The following is a 22,166-nucleotide window of genomic DNA, read 5'->3' as shown; positions in this document are numbered from 1 at the left end:
CTCCCAGGCCAGGAAGATCCTCTGAGGAAGGAAATGGCAGCCCATTCCCTTATTTTTGCCCGGGAAATCCCATGGACAGAGGAATCTGATGGGCTACAGTCCAGGGGTTTGCAAAGAGTTGGATTCAACTTAGGGACTAAACAACAACAACAAAAACCTTTATTCTCATCCACTATTTACATGTTCTGTTTGGCTTTCTTGGTTAGCCTTTCTTAATATTCTCTTTTTTTTTTTATCATCCAGATGGAGTACTTGTGTTAACAACAAAAACAGCAGAAAGTATTGAAAAAGTTAGTTTTCTTTGGAAATGGTACATAAGAATGAGTTAGGAAGTTATTTAGTGTCTGGAGTGTTTCATTCAGCTCCAACTGACTCAAATTTCTTTCTTTAAAAAAAAAAATGATTGTTCCACTCTAAGACTCTGGTGAATATAATCTTTACCTCATTGACTCCTTTTCATCTATATTAAATTGAAATATTTTGGTTTATTTTTAGACTCTGACACCCAAGCCTGCTTATGTAATGCTTGTGAACTCTGCTGGTTATGCAGAGATACACTGACTCTGGGGCAGAGGGTGAGATTGGAACCCAGAACCACACAGAAGTCAAAGCTGCCTATTTAGTGGATTCCTTGAGAATTAGGTTGGAAAAGGAAAGAAGTGGTGAGCAGCTACAAGAAAGACACACAGAGTGAATGAAATACAGCCAGACAGTGGAGGCAGGTCGGCAGGTGGGAAAGCCTAGATGAGGTGTTGGAAAACTTGTTATACTTATGTGGACTCTGAACTTGATCCTTCAACAAACAAACAAAAAACTCCTTGAAGACCTGTTTTTCATGAAGTACCTGGTGTGGACACTCAATACACATTTTTGCCCACGTTGATGACACTTTCCTTTACAAGCTGGGTAATATAATTCCTGTTAGACAGATGAAGAAATTGAGGTTTAAGGGAATTAAGTAACTTTTCTGAGATCACATAGCTAGTAACGGGTGGGATAAAACTGAAGCCAGATGTGTGTCTCTAGCTGGACTGATTTCAGAATATATTGTTTAGTACCAGTGCATTTACAATCGGTGGTAACTCATGAGGGTTGTTAATCCTTAAATTCAGGGATTCTGTTCTGAATAGAGCTGTTATTGCTGCTACCAAAAGAGGGATTTTCCTGGGCCCTGGAAGCCGAGCACCTTGAACATCCTGGTGCCTGCATCTTTGGAAATACCGTTCTTCCCCTTCAGTTCTCAGTTCCACCCTTCCCAGATGAGTCACCTTGGGCGGGGGTGGGGGGAGGTTTATGAGGGGGTGGGGGGTTGCTGTGCTGCCTTTTAAGCTTCATTGTCCTCATTAGTGAATAGGGCTCAACAGTTTTTTCTGAGGATTAAATTAACCTTGCATGTGTGTTTAAGTATACAATTCCTACAAATTGGTTACAGAGGTATGAATGTTATAATGAAACATTTCTCCCCTTGTAGGTCTTCTGGAATTTTCTGTGGGGAAATTTAGATACCTGGAGCTCAAGAAGCCCTTTCCAGAGGAAGCTATTTTGCGTCATATTTCCAGCAATGTCACTTTTATTATTTTCCAAATACACTCACAGTATCAGAATACAACAATTTCTTTTTCTGAGGTAAGTACAAAGAGTTACTTCCATAAAAGCCATTTCCACAGTTTGGTATCTTGTATTTAGTGTGAGCATTAGAAATTAACACCTCTTTATGTGTTAAATTTTTAAAAGATCAAGATTGAGTCCTGTCAAGTTAGTAATTTAGGCTGGCTAGGAGGTGAATATTTCACGCCTTTCTTGAATAGTGACCTCTGACCTAAAGGAGGGGTGATGCTGCTGAGTTTGGAGGGAGGGCGGCTTGTACCAAATGTCTCCTGCCTGCAGTTAAGCTTTCCCCATATTTCCCACCTTTTCTTTTTCTTAATCCTACTGGGTCCTCAGTGATTTTTACCTTAGAATACATTTTAATGGATTTCTGTGGTCTTTTAGCCATTTAGCCTTGAAGTTTACTAAGACACCTAATAAGATCAGCTTTATTCTTTAGAGTTTCATTGAAACAAAAGAATCCTAACTCTTAGTTTAACCAGAGCAGTGCTGTGCTCCTAGCAGCATTTGGGACCCTCTTACAGAGGTCCTCACTAAACCCCTGAGCCTCAACCTCATCTCTGGGAAGTTTTCAAATATCCTGAATCAGCTGAAGCCATTAAGGCTTTGCCATTTCTGTTACCCTTTACAGATCTTCTTATTTTTAGTCCATATGACCCCTTAGACTAATACATGAATTTCACTCTGTATGAAGTTGTGCTGCATTTTTATCTGTCCTCAGCCTACCTTCTGGCATCCCTTGTAGCTCAGCTGGTAAAGAATCCGCCTGTAGTGCAGGACACCCTGGTTCAATTCCTGGGTTGGAAAGATCCCCCTGAAGGAGGGTATGGCAATGGACTCCAATATTCTTACCTGGAGAATCCCCATGGACAGAGGAGCCTGGCGGGCTACACTCCATGGGGGTCGCAAAGGGTCAGACACGACTGAGAAACTCAGCACAGCACAAGCGTACCTTCTGATATTCTGGAATTTGATAAACGAAGCTGTCTTCATCCAGTCTCTATATATTTTATGGACATTTGTCATTGCATCTTTCACACTAAGTGTTTTATAATTTTTGTTCCTGCCTTCCTGCCCCTACCACAAAGGTTTTGAAGGGGTGTGTGTGTGTGTGTGTGTGTGTGATGGTTTGATAGACTAGATATGGGGGCTTTCCTGCTGGCTCTGTGGTAAAGAGTCCTCCTGCCAATGCAAGAGACATGGGTTCAGTCCCTGATTCAGGAAGATCCCACATGCTATGGAGCACAACTAAGCCCATGCGCCAGAACTGTTGAGCTGTGCTCTAGAGCCCGGGAGCCACAACTAGTGAGCCCATGTGCTGCACCTGCTGCAGCCTGAGCACCCTAGAGCTGGTGCTCTGCCGCAAGGGAAGCCACCATCATGAGAAGCCTATGCCCTGCACCTAGAGAGTAGTCCCTGCTCGCACAAGTAGAGAAAAGCCCATGCAGCAATTAAGACCTAGCACAGCCAAAAAGTAATAGACTAGAAGTGCAAGGGTTTGATCGAGGAAACGAGGAAAAAATAAATTATACTAGTTGAAGATATAATAGTGTATATGACCCATTCATTGCTTTTGTGGGAGTTCTTTGCACCCAGAGCAGAAATCAAAGCATGTTGAATTTCATAACTTTCTTAGAAGGAAAAAACATTCTCATTCTTCAGGGGGAAGCCAAGTTTTTTTATGGCACTAAATTCAAAGGGAAACTTTCTATTCAGGCACTTACCTAGGAGACACAGTAAAATGGCACATAGATGATTTCCTTCTTAATAACATCACAGCAAAGACAATTTCCTTCTTAATAACATCACAGCAAAGACAACGTTTGAAGGAAGAGACGGGATGGAGAAAAAAATGCAGTTATATTTATTGCATGCCCAGTGTGTGCTAGGCCAGTGATCCTTGAGCTCCTGGGCCCAAGGACTTGGTGTCTGCTGAAATCGTGGACTCTCTACCTGGCAGAATGTATGACTACATCTGTATAATTACATGGGGGTCTCTGGAAATGCATTGAGCCTCCTAGTTAGGACCCCTTGCATTTGATTTTCCGTATAGTTAATTTAATTCTTGTAACAGTTGGTCCAAGCAGTCTTAATGTTTATCTTTACTTTGGAAGAAACGGTGAAGAAACCCCTTCACCTAAAGAAACCCTTTAGGTGAAGGGGTACCTGCATGACTGATGTGACAAAAGTGGCCTGGATGAGCAGCATCTTGGGTCTCAGTTTTCATGCAGAAAGGATCTTGCTGCTGCTAAGTCACTTCAGTCATGTCCGACTCTGTGTGACCCCATAGACGGCAGCCCACCAGGCTCCACTGTCCCTGGGATGAACACTGGAGTGGGTTGCCATTTCCTTCTCCAGTGCATGAAAGTGAAAAGTGAAAGTGAAGTCGCTCAGTCCTGTCCGACTCTTTGCGACCCCATGGACTGCAGCCTACCAGGCTCCTCCGTCCATGGCATTTTCCAGGAAGAGTACTGGAGTGGGCTGCCACTTAGTTATCCTTAATGATAACCATGTTCCTTTCTTGGGCTGCCTTTAGTTCTCACTAAATTTATACTGCTGAGAAGATGATAACCAGAACTGTGCATAATTCTAGAAGGGAGTAGTCTGCATGAAGAGAGCTGTTTCTGTTGTAACTTCCTGATGACTTGTGGCATCTTGGAGTTTTGGGGTCATCTTGGCAGTGAGTTCTTTGAAACTTTTGACCCTTAAGTTCCTTGGTCATTCTCTCTTATGCTTGTCAAATTGAAACTCATGTGGCTCTTTTTTCTTCCCATTTCTTTCTTGTTCAGTTGCTTAGTCGTGTTTGACCCTTTGTGACCCCATGGACTGCAGCCCACCACCAGGCTTCCCTGTCCTTCACTATCTGCCAAAGTTTGCTCAAACTCATGTCCATCGAGTCAGTGATGTCATCTAACCATCTCATCCTCTGTCACCCTCTTCTCCTCTTGCCCACAATCTTTCCCAGCATCAGGGTCTTTTCCTTAACTTTAAGAAAACACTCTGAATCTACTACCTCTCAACTTTAGTACTTTGTTATTCAAGAAGCTTTCCCAGTAGATGGGGGAAGGGGATGAGAGAGTATGGGGGTGTAAGGAAGAGTAAGAACAGGGCATAAAGAAGATGATCTCTGTGTTCACTGTCTTGGTCTTGATGATGGTTTCCCAGGTGCCTGCATTTATCAAAACGTATATTGGTATACTCTATGTGTAATTTATAATATGTAAATTATAACTCTGTTTTTTAAAAAACTTTTCAAGGACCGAACTCTTTGGGGGCAGAGCTTCTATTTTTTGTCTTGGTAGTGGTCAAGTTAATTTGTATATCGGGACCACAAATGGAGGCCACCCTAGTGACTTGGCCCACATCACAAATCTAAACCTAAGACTGCACTTACAGGGAATGCCTGTCAAGGAAACCTAACTTACACTGATCACAATCCTCCAGCTCAGCTTAGCCAGCTCACTTTACCCTAGAAAATAGGGCTTGCTCGTCTTCTGACTAAATTCCAACCTCCTAACCGAGCATGCTCTTCTAATGCTCTAAAAAGCTAGTTCATGCCCCACATCCCTTGGGAAGCATGCTCCACATCTAATGAGGCCCTGTCCTCCCCCAATCCATCAGTGGTGTTCCACTGAATAAAGGACATCAGACTTGTTACTAAATTGTTTTAGTTTTGTCATGTCCATGGAAGTCCTTAACCCAGTAGTCTTAGTACTTGAAATGCGTGCTAAGTCAATTCAGTCTTGTCTGACTCTTTGTGACCCAATGGACTGTAGCCTGCTAAGCTGTCCTGTCTGTGGAATTCTCCAGACAAGAATACTGGAGTGGGTTGCCATCCCTTCCTCCAGGGTATCCTCCCGAACCAGGGATCGTACCCTCATCTCATGTCTCCTGCATTGGCAGGCAAGTTTTTACCACTAGCAACACCCATGAAGCCAAGTACTTGACGTAGTAAATCCTAACTGAAGGGACTGAAAAGCTTGGGAATGTTATTGTGTATCTGCTATTCCTGATCAAAGACTGTATATTTTAAATAATTCCTCCAGTGTATTTGTGGGTACACGCACATAGAAGTGAAAATAATTCTTAAATCATCTGAGGAAGGTCTTTTTTACTCCTTTTTGGTTTTGAGAAGCTTTGGAATAGGGCATGCACACTAGATTCACTCTGGCATCGAAGCACTTTGTTCAACTGCTGATTCGCAATGACTCTTCTTTCCTTGTTGCAGACTCTCCTTCCTAATGCCTCGGGGACAGGCACTGACAAAGGATTGGTTTCCATTCTTAGACCAGAGCAGAGTATGTGCACTTGGCACTTGGAGACATTAGACCCTGAGCCTGTCCAAAATGTGGCCATTCCACTGTCCTACTCGGAAAGCGGTAACCTTTCTATCATCAACTCCTTATTACTGTCCAGAATGCAGGACTTGTGGGTGAGAATTTAGAGATAACTATAATCCTATTAAAAGTGTTTATTATAAGTATAGTACTTTGAATTAGAAAGGTTTTAACAGCAGGGGAGTCAGAGAATTAGCATGATGAGTGAAAGCCCAGGAAGGGACTAGGACTAGAAGAACACATGTATTCATTTGGAAAACACTGAAGGAGCCCTTGGAGAAACTGTGACAGACATGTTAAGAGGAGGGGTTGATTCATGTTGATGTATGGACGAGACCAATACAATATTGTAAAGCAATTATCCTTCAATTGAAAATAAATTAAAAAAAAAAAGGCAAGACATGGTTCTCACACATTAGTTGATGGTTCTAGGCCAAGGAAGGTGTGGGAGAAGAATGGGGTATTTGGAGAATGGTGGACAGTGGGTGTGGCTGGAGCCAGAGTGGGAAGGTCCTGGTTTATAATGTGAGGTCTTCACTCTTTGCTGAGGCAGCAGAGAGACTTTTGAAGCAGAGGAAATGACCTGATGCCTTTCCTCTCTTAAAAGGTTAACCCTAGAAGCAATGCGGGGAGTGGATTGGAGGGGGCATAACAAAGTCAAGCCAATACAACTTTCAGGACTCAAAATGAGAAATGAAGATCTGAACAGAGGCCCTGAGAAGGGGATGGAGAGGACAGGCTGGATTTGAGAAATTTGGAATATGGAATTACAAGATACAATGACCAGTGGTTATGGATTGTTAAAAGTAGGGAGCACAGACTTCCCATTTGGGCAGCTCGGAGATGATCAGTATAGTGATCAGATGGGGTATTTGTGGTGCTGGATGTTTTAGGTGGTTGGGATGGGGTTAGATGGTGACTTCAGTTTGGCACATTGACTCTGAGACACTTGTAGGACATCTGGATGGACTTGCATAATAGGCAGCTGAAAATAAGGGCCTAAGGTGGAGGAGTGGGGTCAGATATCCAACTGAACAGCTTAATAGCTGTTAGTAAAGTCATGGAGTGAGTGAGGTCATCCAGGCATGAACTTAGAGATTTAGGGAGGAAAATTATAGCAAATAATTTCCTAGTGCCTGCCACAGTTTCTGGGGGATGCTAACTGCTGAATAATAATTAGAAGACTAAGGAGTAGACAGGACAGTGAGAAGAGAGACTGGACGCCCAGCATTATAAGTGGTAAATAGGACTTTGCAGAGAGGTCAAGAGAGTGACTGAAAATGTCCCTATGGTGGCACAATCCAGAGTCAGTGGTGGCCTTTAATGAGAGTCATTTTAGTGACACCATGAGGATGAAAACCAGATCGTAGTGATTGAGGAGTGAAGGTGAGGGGAGGAGGTTTACATTCTCTTGAAGTTTGGTGGTAAAGGGAAGGTGAGGTTGCAATAACTAGAAAAGGAGGTAGAATTCCAAAAAGTGATGGGAGTTGAAGAAAAACAGATATATGTAGCCAAAGGGTAATCACTTGATTTAAAAAATGATAGATGTCAAGCTTTCATCAAGGTCAGTATACAAAGAAAATTAATGAGCAGTAGAGTGTCAGTTACAGTACACATGCTTTTCTTGGTTGTGGTAAATGTTTGTAAATACAGGAAAAGAAGAGTGTGAAAGAAGAGCATAGAATTCTGAGGCAGAGTCCACTGGGAAGCGGTGCACACTGGGTGTCTCCATTCCGGAGCTCAGAATTCCAGCAGTTGATGGAAATTAAGAACCAGCTGTGGGAGCGATTGAATGAGTTTATGAAGCTGAGATCTTAAAGTACTTTAAACTGGTTTACCTTCTGGTGTCTTAACTTCTCATCTTGAGCCCACCACACACAGTTCTTTGCATGGAATTGAACTAATATCAAGTGACTTAAAGTTTTGTCTTGGTTAAAGGTTGTGAATAAGATTCCTAATAAGAGCTGTTTTAACTGTATTATGAATGTAAATTAAATACCCTAAGGGGATTCCCAGGTGGTGGTAGTGGTAAAGAACCTGCCTACCAATGCAGGAGATGCGGGTTTGATCCCTGGGCTGGGAAGATCCCTTGAAGGAGGGCATAGCAACCCACTCCAATATTCTTGCCTAGAGAATCCCATGGACAGAGGAGCCATGTGGGCTATGGTCCATAGGGTCACAAAGAGTCAGACACAACTGAAGCGGCTTAGCATGCAGGCATGCAAATACCCCAGATTTATTTTGTGTTTAATTGTGCACATGCTGTGTCTAATACATGAACCTGGGGTTCTTGAGATCTTTTATTTTTTCCTCTTTTATGTATACACAAAGACTCTTCCAGCTAGGAGGAGAGGTTGACACCATCTTTCTTCCTGTTGAAAGAGTTAAGTGAAAAGTGGACACCCTTTTTCTATTTACCAGGATCTAATGAAACCTTCTCAGAATCTAAAAAAAAATGTGTTTAGGAAATGCACATATTTAACAGTTGGCATACAATTTCCAGGTGTTCACGGGGCTCCTGAAACCCATTCTTGGACCCCAGCTTCAGAATTGCTGTCTCTTCTGATGTTTTCAACTCTAGAGCAGAGGTTGGCAAACTGCAGAGCACAAGGCAAAGCCAGCTCGCGGCCTGTTTTGTGCATAAAGTCTTATTGGGACACAGCCGTTCACTTACATATCATCTGTTGTGATATGTAACATATCAGGTTGCAACATATCAGGTTGCTTTCCTGCCACGGGGCAGGGTTGAGTAGCTGCCACAGAGACCAGAGAGTCTGAACAACTTCTAAAACATTTACTATCTGGCTCTGTACAGAAAAGGTCTTCCACAGCCCATTACCTCATATAACTTTACCCTCAGTCCATGAGGTAGTACAAAGCTAGAAGCTCTCCACTGAACTTCTGTGTTGGGTGTTCTTGTAAGAGTAGGGTTCTGTTTTTCTGAGTGTGCTTTGAATATATAAGAATTCTAAGTAACTTCCTGGTTTCCCATCCAGATCCTATCCCTGGTGGCTGTAATTTGGAGTTTGATGTAGATATCGATCCAAACATTTACTTGGAGTATAATTTCTTTGAAACAACTATCAAATTTGCTCCAGCAAACCTAGGCTATGCAAGGTATGTCTGTCTCCCAACTCCCAGAACTCTTTTTAGGATAAGCATGACTCACTGTTGTGCAGACTGAGTAAATTCTCTCAAAATCCATAGTTCTCCTTAGCAGAGTTGAACTGCTTATTTTTTTTTTCCAAAGAGAAGTAATTTAAGCTTTGTTGTTAATACGTAAAGTGTCATTTATAGTTAGTATTGTTTCCCTCCTTTCTTATGAAGAGCCAAATGTCTTTATTAGGAGCTTAGAAGTACATCTTAGTTTTTGTAAAGAATTTTAAATATAGAAAGCATTTTGGGGACTCCGCTGGTGGTCCAGTGGCTAAGATTCCGTGCTCCCAGTGCAGGAGGCCGGGGTTCGATCCCTGTTCAGGGAACTAGACCCACATGCCTCAACTAAGAGTTCACATGTTACAACCAAATATCCCATGTGCGGCAACAAAAACTGGATGTGGCCAAATAAATAAACATTAAAAAAGAAAGCATTCTGTAGCTGTGAAACATGCCTATGTTTGTAAGGATTTATTGTTTTAATTAAAACTCTGCCCTAATTTCTACTTTAAGAGTAATGATAGGTAACATTTGAACACTCTCTGTGTATCATTTACAGTGCTACTGAATACTCTATGTTCTTTGTCATTTAATCCTTAGAATTTTATGAAGAAGGGGCTGTTGTTCTTATTTTACAGAGTGGTACCCTAAGGGTTGTTGAGATTCAGTGACTTGCCCACCTACACACGGCCAACGTGTAGCTAAACTGGCAGCTGATGCAGCCTGACTGATACTCACATCTGGTTAATTAACCATACATACCGCTTCTCTTTCCTTAGTGATGCCAAACTGGGAATCGCTGTTGCAGAAGTTTGAAGTTTTGATTACTTTTTACATTAGTAGATGAAATTTGTAGCATGAGAGATTAATGTTCAGCTTTGTTGGTTGATTTTAGAGGCGCAGATCCTCCGTCATGTGACGTCAAGACGGGCCTGGACTCCAGGTGGAGGTTGCAGTATGATGTCTATCAGTATTTTCTGCCCGAGAACGACCTCACTGAAGAGGTGTTGCTGAGACATCTGCAGAGGATGGCCGAGGTGCCTCAGGTGCAGGCCAATGCTGTCAAGGTAAGTCTGATGCGTGTACTTCCTGTAGCCAGACTGTGACACCTTTGTAAGAGCTGAGAAGGGGAGAAGCTACCAGGAGCTTATTATTAGTACTATTTTTACTGTTTTCTTGGTCTTTCTAGGATTCTCATTTTATCCTCTTTGATTTCATTGTCATCTTGGGAGTCAATTCCAGTGACATCCCAGACTAACATTGGCTTTTGAGGAGGTGCATGTAAATTTTGTTATGTTTTGTTGCAGCCATGACTGTGGCTGGTTATCTTGAACTATGGGTGGAAGTGGGTGGTCATTTTCTATGTACTCCCATAACTATTAGATTTAAAAAGTTGGGAAATATAAAGTGTATAGTGTTTTGAGAAGAAATAATGTGAAACTATTTAAAGATGTATGCATTATCCTTACTATTTAAATGCAAGTACAAAGTTTGTAACTTGCAGCAAAAATTTTCTCTGAGCTTTTGAACCCCTGAAAACTCTTGCTACTCCTCAAGTGTGGGGGTACAGGCTGGCAGCACTGGCATCACGTGGGAATTTGTTAGAGTCATAGATTCTTAGGCTCCACCCCAGACCTACAGAATCAGCGTCTGTATTTTATGATCCTCAGGTGATTCCTCTGCACATTAAAGTTTGAGACATACTCTCGATCATTTTTGTGGAGGCAGGACCACCCCAGACCTACAGAATCAGCGTCTGTATTATATGATCCCCAGGTGATTCCTCTGCACATTAAAGTTTGAGACTTATAGTCTCGATCATTTTTGTGGAGGGCAGGATTTTGTCTTTATGTCTTAAAAGGTACCTGATATCAGTGTGATAAACAAGGACATCTGTCAGTCTGATAGTTGGTGAGGAGCATTTTTCTAGACTGTTATGATCTTCCCAGAAAGTTGCAGACTACCAGATTATATAGAAGGAAGCAATTGAAATAGGGCAGCTGTGGGCCTTCCCTGGTGATCCAGTGGCTAAGACTCGGTGCTTCTGATGCAGGGGATCTGGGTTTGATCCCTGGTCAGGGAAACTAGATCCCATGTGCTGCAACTAAAGATTCCACATGCCACAACAAAGAATGAAGGTCCTGGATGTCACAACTAACACCTGGCACAGCCAACATAATTAATTAAATTTAAAAATATTGTGATTATTCACAAATTAGGAGCTCAATTTGAAAAGTTTGCCTTTGTACATAGGAAATTTCAAAGACCACTTTTATTCTCATGAAGCATATAAAACATCATATAACAGTCTTTTTAGGTTGCTTTTTTTTATTTTAGGCTGTACTGCACGGCTTAGCGCAGGACAAAGTTCCTAGTTCCCCAACTGGGATCAAACCCAGACCCTTGGCAGTGAGAACCCAGAGTCCTAACCACTGGACTGCCAGGGAATTCCCTAGGTTACTTTTTAACTTTTGGTTAAGAGTTAGAACATTGTGTGCCAGAATTCAAAGAAACACAAATTGAGGACATGACAAAAAGACTGTGGAGCCTATTTGAAGAGGTTCATACTGACCAACTCTGGGGCAATTCAGTCATCAGAAAGAACATGATTGATTAAGTCTTCAATAAAGAAGAACATCTTTAGTCCATCCTGATACTAAAAAAAAAGAAAAAGGAAAATTTCTCAGTTGCTACCTACCATTGGAGCAACTTACATAAAATTACTCTGAAAATTGATAAAAGGGAAGGAATTTACCTTTAACAAAAGAAGGATGTGAATTCACCCCCAGTTGATAAGAGAAAGCTCCCCTTCATTTTTTTTAGTATTTATTTATTTATTTTGGTTGTGCTGGGTCTCTGTTGCTGCACACAGGCGTTCTCTAGTTGTGGTGAGCGGAGGCTACTCTCTAGTTGCGGTGTGTGGGCTTCTCATTGCGGTGGTTTCTCTTGTAGTGGAGCATGGGCTCTAAGATGCATGGGCTCAGAAGTTGCAATTTACAAGCTCAGTTGCCCTGTGACACGTGGGATCTTCATGGACCAGGTATCAAATCATTGTCCTTTGCATTGCAAGGTGAATTCTTAACCACCAGACCACCTGGGAAGCCTCAGAAAGCCCTTCTTTAAGAAGAATGCCAGCTATTGGCTGCAGAAGAATAATAGAATTAGAAAATCACCGTTTTATGACCCTCATTGAATAATTCAGGCAAGGATCTCCAGGTAAAAGAGTGTTAGGGGGCAGGATAATCCCAAGATGCCTAAATAGCACCCTGAGGTTAATTCTAATTGCAGAGGGAAAACTACTTTCAGAATGGAGTGATTCAATGGTCTCTACCTTATCTGTGTGGTCAAAGTTAATTTTGCTGATGAACCTGCATTATGTGCTTAAAGCAATGTAGGCTGACTTTATCACCATCACTTATGGAATATTCTGGCGAAACACGTTCACCTTGATTTCCTGTTTATAGGAGTTTCTGTTTACAAGAAATCCATGGGATGAAAGTACAAATTAGACACCCTGAGTATAATCTGATAAATTCAGATTGGAGAATAATCTGTAAAATAACTTCCTTCATCTTTCAAAGGTGGGAGAAAGGTGGTTCCAGATTACAGAGATTGGAGATCTTGCTTAAGGGGGAGAAAAGCTATAAAAGACATTTGGGGAAATTCGAATATGGACTGTGTATTAGATAAGAAATTATTAATTTTCTTAGGTGAGCTAAGGTATTGTGGGCACGTTGGAGAATATCCTTATACTTGTACTTGCTATTCAAAGTGTGGTGGGTGAATGCACAGCATTGCAACACCTGAGAGTTTCTTAGAAAAGCAGAACCTTGGGTACTTCCTCTGACCAGCAGAGTCAGAATCTGCCGTGATTCATAGGCCATTAAGTTTGAGAAGCACTGTGTTAGGACATGCACGCTGAAGTATTTAGAAGTGAAATGTCATGATACCTGTCACTTACTGAAAAAAAAATTATGCGGGAGACCTGGAATCAGTCCCTGGGTCGGGAAGATCTCTTGGAGAAGGAAGTGGCAACCCACTCCAATATTCTTGCCTGGAGAATCCCATGGATGGAGGAGCCTGGCAGGCTACAGTCCATGGGGTTGCAAACAGTTGGACACGACTGAGTGACTTCACTCATATATATATATATATATATATATATATATATATATGGGAGAGGAGGGAGAAAGAGGGAAGGACAGAAAAGCAAATGTGCTAAAATAACAACTGTTGAATCTAGGTGGTGGTATATAACTTATTCATTGTGTTATTCTTTCAACAGTTCTCTCAGGTTGAATGTCTCATAATAACAGCTTGGAAGAGTAGAAGCTAATGTTAACAGCATTCTGTTGGACTTGACTAGTCCTTTCCCCAGAAAACATATTTTTGAAGCCTGAGTGCTATATTTAAACAGTAGAAGTTTTCTAAGAAGCTTCTAATTATTCACTCCTGAAACTCTTAATATTTAGTTTTCTCTCTTCTGTTAGTAGGAACCTATCTGTGTGTGAGGGCTAAGTGGAGCTTTTGTTTTTATTACATGTATCCCCTATCTACGGAGAAGGCCATGGCACCCCACTCCAGTACTCTTGCCTGGAAAATCCCATGGAGGGAGGAGCCTGGTAGGATGCAGTCCATGGGGTTGCTAAGAGTCAGGCACGACCGAGCGACTTCACTTTGACTTTTCACTTTCATGCATTGGAGAAGGAAATGGCAACCCACTCCAGCGTTCTTGCCTGGAGAATCCCAGGGACGAGGGAGCCTGGTGGGCTGCCGTCTATGGAGTCGCACAGAGTCGGACACTACTGAAGTGACTTAGCAGCAGCAGCAGCATCCCCTATCTAAAAGAATGAAACTAGAACAGCTCCTAACACCGTACACGAAAATAAACTCAAAATAGATTAAAGACTTAAATGTAAGGCCAGAAACTATAAAGCTCTTAGAGGAAAACATAGGCAGTACACTCCTTGACATAAATCAAAGCAAGATCCTCTATGACCCACCTCCTAAAGTAATGGAAATTAAAAAAATAAGTGGGACCTCATTAAACTTAAAAGCTTTTGCAGAGCAAAGGAAACTATAAACAAGGTGAAAAGACAACCCTCAGAATGGGAGAAAGTAATAGCAAATGAAATAACTGACAAAGAATTAATCTCCAAAATATATAAGCAGCTCATGCAGCTCAATACCAGAAAAACAGACAACCCAATCAAAAAGAGAGCAGAAGAGCTAAACAGACTTTTCTCCAGAGGACTTGTGGATGGCTAATAAACGCAGGAAAACATGCTCAACATCTCTCATTATTAGAGAAATACAAATCAAAACTTCAATGAGATCTCATGAGATATCACCTTACACTGGCCTGAATGACCATCATCCAAAAATTTACAAACAATAAATGCTGGAGAGCGTGTGGAGAAAAGGGAACCCTTTTTCATTGTTGGTGGGAATGTAAATTGATATAGCTCACCATATAACCCAACTATCCCACTACTGAGCATATATTCTGAGAAAACCAGAATTTAAAAAAAGACACATGTACCCTGGGGTTCATTGCAGTCCTATTTACAATAGCTAGACCATGAGTCAGTGCTAATGAGGTGGATGAACACCTATTACACAGAGTAAGTCAGTCAAAAAAACAAATATTATATATTAATGCATAGATATGGAATCTAGAGAGATGGTACTGATGGACCAATCTGCAGGGCAGCAGTGGAGATGCAGATATAGAAAACAGACTTGTGGACACAGTGGAGAAAGGAGAAGGTGGGACGACGAATTGAGAGAGTAGCATTCAAACATATACATTACCATGTGTAAAATAGACAGCTAGTGAGACTTGGCTGTGTGATGCAGGGAGCTCAACCCTGTACTCTGTGACAACCTAAAGGGCTGGGAGGTGGGAAGGAGTTTCAGGAGCGGGGTCACGTGTATAACTATGGCTGATTCATGTTAATGTCTGGTAGGAACCATCACAGTATTGTAAAACAATTATCCTCCAATTAAAAATAATCAACCTTTAAAAGGGAATTGTTGAAGTGAAGGACTAGAAGATAAGATGGCTGTATGTAATTTTTCTTATGCCTGTTAGACAAAATCAGTGGGTGCTCTCTGTGAGCTGTTAACCCCCACGACCTTTGTTGGCGCTGGCTCTCAGTGATCACTAGTGTTTGTTGGGCACTCACTCTGTGTGGAGTATTGACAGGAGACTAGAGTGCAGGATGTATAAGGTTTCTGCCCTTATATTTTTTATAGTCTAGCAGTGGAGAAGGCAATGGCACCCCACTCCAGTACTCTTGCCTGGAAAATCCCATGGACAGAAGAGCCTGGTGGGCTGCAGTCCATGGGGTTGCGAAGAGTTGGACACGACTGAGCAACTTCCCTTTCACTTTTCACTTCATGCATTGGAGAAGGAAATGGCAACCCACTCCAGTGTTTTTGCCTGGAGAATCCCAGGGACAGGGGAGCCTGGTGGGCTGCCGTCTATGGGGTTGCACAGAGTCGGACACCACTGAAGCGACTTAGCAGCAGCAGCAGCAGCAGATGGGAAAAATTCTTTTACTTCGTCCTAACTAGTACGTTTTACTTAATCATTATATCACATTTTACTTCGATTATTAACATATGCAAAGTCTTTAGATGTTTTTGTGTAAGAGCTTGATCATGTCAGCACGAACAGACTGTGTAGGGTAATCTTTCGACCAAATGAGTTGGCAAACTATTATATATAGGATGGATAGATAGCAAATTGCTGTGTATAGCAAGTGCATGCCTGCTAAGTCACTGCAGTCTAGTCCGGCTCTGAGACCCTATGGACTGTAGCTCGCCAGGCTCCTCTGTCTATGGGGATTCTCCAGGCAAGAATACTGGAGTGGGTTGCCATGCCCTCCTCCAGGGGATCTTCCTGACGCAGGGATCAAACCAGTATCTCTTAAGTCTCCTGCATTGGCAGGCGAGTTCTTTACCAGTAGCACTACCTGGGAAGCCCAAGGTATAGCACAGGGAACTATATTCAGTATCCTGTGATAAACCAGAATAGAAAAGAAGATGAAAAAAATATATGTGTGTATAACTGAGTGACTTTGCTTTATAGCAGAAATTAACACAACATTGTAAATCATCTGTACTTCAATACATTAAAAAAAGTCAAATGGCCTGGTGTAGGTTTTAAACAAGAATGATGCTTTCATACTAGAATTTAATGGCACATGTAGGTGGGGTTATAATAGAAAAGCTTGTGGGGTATGATTTTTTTAACTTAAACACTAATCATGCATTATTTTTGGCTTCAGGTGGTCACCCTAACAGCTGACGATAAGACAAGTGTTTCCTTCTCCTCTCTCCGGGGACAGGGTGTCATTTACAACGTCATCGTTCGGGATCCATTTCTAAACACATCCACAGCTTACGTGCCTACTCACACATACGCTTGCAGCTTTGCGGCAGAGGAGGGTAATTGTTCTTCCCTTGGTGAGTATGTAGATTTCAATTGTGAACTTTCTTCTTTGACCTTGAAGAGCTTTATCAACTAGTAAAGAACTTCAGGATATTTACAAGTGCTTTTGTCTCCTTTATTCATTCATGCATTAAGCACACGCCTCCCGAGCACCTGTGTTACTCTGCTCTGTGTTCTAGGCACTGGGATAGAGGAGTGAACAAAATGGACAAAATACCTGCCCTCCTGGAGCCTGCATTTTAGTGGTGGGGAAACGAGGAAGGCAAAAGATACACAGTACCTAAGATAAGTGATGAGGGCTAAGGAGCAAGAATTAAGTAGGAAAGGGAGATAACCAGTGAGGGTGAGAGAATTTGAGAAGCTAGCTAGGCAAGTCCTTGCTGAACTGGTAGCTTTAGGGTGGAGACCCATGGCAAGGCAAGGAGCCATACCCATGTCTGGGGTGGGGAGTGGTTGCCAGGCCGAGGAGACAGCCAGCGCAGAGCCCTCAACTGGGAGCCTGGCAGTGTGGCTGCAGGAGGGGGCAGCCTCACAGGTCCTCCTTTGAGCTACAGCTTTTATTCCGAGTGCAATGAAAAAGCATTGAAGGGCCTGAGCAAATATGATCAGTCTCATATTTTAATGGGATCACTCTGGTGCTTTTCTTGAGAAAAATCAGGGGCAAGAGCAGAAATAGGGAGATTGATGAGGAGGCCGTCATAGTGTCCAGGAGAGAGAGGACAATGGCACTCGGGGTGTTGTAACATCATCCTATGTGTGTGTATTTAGCATTTTATTCTGAAACAGTTTCACAGAAAAGATGTAAAAATAATTCAAAGAATTCTGTATAATCTTCACCAACATTCCTCAAATGTTAGTTAACATGTTTGCTGTTTGCTTTTCATTCTTTATCTAGACATACACACATATCTACATGTTTTCCCCCTGAAGCATTTGAGAGTAAGTTGCAGACATAAAGACCCTTTCGCCCTAAAATATTTCTGTTCCTTATACAGCCATAGTGACATTATCGAAATAAAATGAACATTAATATACTACTGTTACTTAATCTATAGATGTTGTCAAATTTCATTGTTTGTTCCACTAATGTCCTTTATAACCAAAGGAAAAAATTTTTTTCTGGTCTGGGGTCCACTTCAGTATTATATGGTGCTTTATCTTCTTTAATCTGAAATAATTTCTTAGTCTGTTTTTGTCTTTCAAAACACTTTACCTTTTTGAGGCATACAGGTTAGTATTTATTTTTGTAGAAAGTCTTCAAATTGGGTTTATCTGATGTTTCCTCCTAACTAAGTTCAGATGATGCATTTTTGGCAGGAATACAAAAGAAGTGATGGAGTGTCATTCTCTGCAGACACCTGATGTCTGTCTGTTCCATTCCTGGTGGTCATGATCCTGAGTGCTTGGTTAGGGGTGTCTGCCAGGTTTCTCCACTGAGAAGTAACTATTTTTCCCTTTAAATATCTTTTGGAGAGATACTTTGAGTGCAGGCAAATATCCGCTTCTCAAACTCTTCACTTGTTGGCTGGAGGATCCAGTGAACTTGCCTGAAATATTACCAGTGGGTTTGCCAAATGGCATTTTGCTCTATTTATCATTTCTTTCATGTTTATAGCTGTAGGAAAAAGGAGGGGGTCTCGGGACTGAGCTGATGGGCCAGCTAAGAAAGAGACTGGAAAAAAACCTTTGGATTTAGCAACAACTGGAGGCTACTGGTGCCCTTGGGAGTGTTTCAGAGGAGCCTGATTGGAGTATGTTCAAGAACAAATAGGAGGAAAGAAATTGGAGAAAGAGTTCAAAGAGCTCTTTCAATGAGTTTTCTATAAAGAATAAAGTCTGTCAGTTATGTGAATTCCCTGGTGGCCCAGTGGCTAGGACTCAGCGCTTTCGCTACTGAGGCCCGAGTTCAATCCCTGGTTGGGGAACTAAGATCCTACGAGGTGTCCAGTGTGGCCAAAATAAAAGAAGTACGTAAATAAAGTCTTTTGGTTGTGTTCAAGCAGGGATTAATTTTTGCTCTTCTCTGCTAGAGCTGTATCCCGCCCAGTCTTCCAGTGCCACGTGCAAGAGCCTTGAGAGATACAGTGCAAGAAACCAGGCAGATATAAGTTCTGTGGTTTGACGGCTAGGCTAGATCTTGTCTGGGTTTTTCTGTTCCTTTTCCCCTGAACTCTTTGCACCAGGGCCCCTCCTGATCAGAGCATTCTGGGCCCTGTCTTTCCACTTTAGAAGGAGGAGAGGGAAAGGTCCCATCTGATTGTTCCTTCAACTCAGGGTAGAACCGTCCCGGTCATGTGGGTTCTATCACTTTCCTTTTCAACCTCGATGCACACCAGGATGACCTTCCTGAGCTTGGAGTAGGGAGGATGTATCCACGTTACCTCGTTAAAAAAAAAAATTTATTGGCGTATAGTTGCTTTACAGTGTTATTTTCTGCTGCAGAGCAAAGTAAATCAACCATACATATATACATGGATCCCCTCTTTTTTGCCATTTAATTAAAACCGTTGCCTATGCCGTTACCTATAGCGATGCTGTGATGACTAAAAACACTGGAAACGTTGGCTCTCCTCCATCCTCCCCTCCCACTCGCTATTTTACCTCTCAGTCCTACTTATGAAACCTTGTCTCCTCTCTGGTTTGCTTATATATTTGACTTTCTCTCTCTTTCCTTCCTGGTATTGTGATCAGAGATTCTTAGTTCCCCTCTGCTGTCTAATGTCCCGGAGGAACGTATCTAAACTGGGTCAGTTTTTATTGGGCCACTTGCTGTCTCTGGCGATTGTTCTTGTTGGAAACTTCCACTAGATTTTCACTTGAAAAAAATTATCCCACTAAACTGCATGTTTTTGTTATAATGATTGAATTGTAGAGCAGCAGTCAATCACAGGGCAGGAGGAGAAAGGGGCGACAGAGGATTAGATGGTTGGATGGCATCACCAAATCAATGGACATAAGTTTGAGCAAGCTTCGGGAGATGGTGAAGGACAGGGAAGCTTGGTGTGCTGTAGTCCATGGGGTTGCCAGCAGTCGGATGTGAATTAGCAACTGCTGCTGCTGCTGCTAAGTAGCGTCAGTCGTGTCCGACTCTGTGCGACCCCATAGACGGCAGCCCACCAGGCTCCCCCGTCCCTGGGATTCTCCAGGGAAGAACACTGGAGTAGGTTGCCATTTCCTTCTCCAATGTATGAAAGTGAAAGTGAAGTCGGTCAGTCGTGTCCGACTCTTCACGACCGCATGGACTACAGCCCACCAGGCTCCTCCGTCCATGAGATTTCCCAGGCAAGAGTACTGGAGTGGGGTGCCATTGCCTTCTCCGAACAACAACAAATAGGTCTGAAATAAGCAGAATGTGGCAATAACTCTCATTTCATCTTTCCTTTCAGCTCTTCATTCACAGAGAAACTGATATGTAGCTATATTCTATGCCCTGCACGTTCTGCCCTTCTATCTTGTGTTCTTTCTCTAAATGTAGGTCTTCATGGTATCCACTGGAGTGCTTGAGTATTTTGTGTGTTTTGACTTGTAGTTGGTTTGTAAATACCTCACATAAGTTTGTGTAGGTGCTGTGTTTTTATTTTTAGTTCAGGAATTATTTTCTTGTGTTTATCTCAGAGGAGTCATGATGGTGGTGAATTTAGTGGGCCTATTTTTCCCTTCAGTAGGGTTTATCTTTTGAATTCTAGTTTTTGTATTTAAGTTTGCACTGCTTGAGGATCACAGGATTAGATTCTTCTGCTTCAGGGAGCACATTGTGCTTTATCATTAATATTAATCTAAAATTAATCATCATATTAAGCTATATTTTTTTATGCAGAGCAACATGCATAATTGATAAGACTGGTAGTGACTTGTTCACGTGTGACTTGTAGAATAATACATGTTCTTTTATTTTAATGTGAGTTTCGGTTAACTTTGTTTGTTAGGGAAAACTTCAGTGAACTTCCATATACCATTATCTGGCCTTAACAATTTTGATTCATGGCTGTTAGCTTGTTTCAGTTATACACCCACCCGTGTCTCTGCCCCTCCACTCTCCTTTATCCCTGGATTTTTTTAGAGCAGGTACCTAATGGTCATTTTGTTTATGGAATTTTGGTATGTATGTCTTAAAGAAAAGGGCTATTTAAAAAAAAATGGCCACAGTAGGATTAATATGAGTTACAATGAAAAATATTGAAGGTAATTCCTTAATGGCATCAAATTAACAGCCAGTGTTTACCTCTTCCCGGTCTTGTTTTTCACAGTTCATTGGTTTGAGTCAGGTTTCACATGAGGTCTGTATGTTGCATGCAATTGGTGTGTCTTATTCCCTTGATGCCATAGTTCTCCCTCCCCACTCTCTCCTTTTTTTTCCTTCTAGTTTCTTTGTGAAGAAACAGAATTATTTGTTTTAGGCACACGCTCTTTCCTTCTCTTTTCCTCCATTCCCTTTCCCAAACGTGTCGCAGGTAGAATTGCAGACCCTTATCAGGAAGCAGCGTTGTCTGATTTCTTTTTCTGTGGGACCTGCAGCCATTGGTATTCATCACCCACATAAAGTTGCTAGGGGTGGCAAGAATGTTTCTAAAATAACTATATACCTATGGAATAAATTATCACTTCACTCTACATTTTTTTCATGAAGCTTTTGTTCTGTACTAAATAGATACAAAGTGTCAAATTGGGTGTGTTATCCACTTAATTTTTACTCTTTTTAGGAAGAGTATCTACCAAAGTCTTCTTCACTCTTTTTGCCCTGCTTGGCCTCTTCATCTGTTTCTTTGGACACAGATTCTGGAAAACAGGTATTTTGCCTAATATAGTTGCTACTTACATGCCTTGTGGTTTGTTTTTTTTTTTTCCCTGAAATGCTGCTGGGGAGTTTATGACCTGTAAGGAGAGTAAGCAACTGGTTATCTCCACTATTTTCATTGATTTGTAGCTGGGGTCTTTAGTAAACATTTTACTGAATTACAGTGCATTTTAATTTTTTCTCTTTTCTCCACTAGGGAGTGCAAACTCCTCTTATTAAGCAGGGTATAAAGTTTGGTTTGTGCATGCACCTTTATCAATTGCTAGAATGACTAGTTGACCAAAGATTACTAATTAGAAATCAGAATGTCTGTATACAAAATATATGTGGATTTTGGTGATGGTGATGGACGTGGTTTTGCACAAATCAGGCTGCAAATCAGTGAGGTTGAAATATCTGCACAACCCTGGGAGGTTCAAACAGCAAATGGGAACTCCACGATCTGCTCAGTGAAACCCAGTGAAGGGAGGAGAATATGAGATGTGCTTATTAAATTGACTTGAATTCTTTGGATTACCTTTTATATAACTAATGTTTGCATGAGTGCTTAGTCACTCAGTCATGTCCGACTCTTTGCAACCCCATGGACTGTAGCCCACCAGGCTTCTCTGTCCATGGGATTTCCAGGCAAGAACACTGGAGCGCGTTGCCATTTCCTCCTCCAGGGGGTCTTAACTCTCCTCTGTTTCCTGCATTGCAGACGGATTCTTTACCCATTGAGCCTAATGTTTGTAGTTACTAAAAAATAAAAAATGAACCCTTCATGTAATTCATTAACAGGGGATATAATGGTATAACAAGGGGAGAGTGA

The 22,166-nt window shown here is 41.8% G+C and overlaps 1 protein-coding gene across 1 annotated transcript in view; it reads left to right on the top strand.

The window, feature by feature from the left end:
* Positions 1-22,166, top strand: part of TM7SF3 (transmembrane 7 superfamily member 3) — a 41,527-nt gene that overhangs the window by 9,844 nt on the left and 9,517 nt on the right. Inside the window, exons 2-7 of the mRNA XM_006046524.4 lie at positions 1,472-1,626; positions 5,837-5,987; positions 8,942-9,062; positions 9,997-10,168; positions 16,397-16,574; positions 21,261-21,347. Of these exons, the coding sequence (XP_006046586.3) occupies positions 1,472-1,626; positions 5,837-5,987; positions 8,942-9,062; positions 9,997-10,168; positions 16,397-16,574; positions 21,261-21,347 (864 nt within the window). The remainder of the gene's footprint in view (positions 1-1,471; positions 1,627-5,836; positions 5,988-8,941; positions 9,063-9,996; positions 10,169-16,396; positions 16,575-21,260; positions 21,348-22,166) is intronic.

Source organism: Bubalus bubalis, chromosome 4 (assembly GCF_019923935.1).
Source record: "Bubalus bubalis isolate 160015118507 breed Murrah chromosome 4, NDDB_SH_1, whole genome shotgun sequence".
Classification (NCBI taxonomy): Eukaryota; Metazoa; Chordata; class Mammalia; order Artiodactyla; family Bovidae; genus Bubalus; species Bubalus bubalis.
The sequence above is the reverse complement of the archived record's forward strand: the minus strand, read 5'-3'. Positions and strand labels throughout refer to the sequence as shown.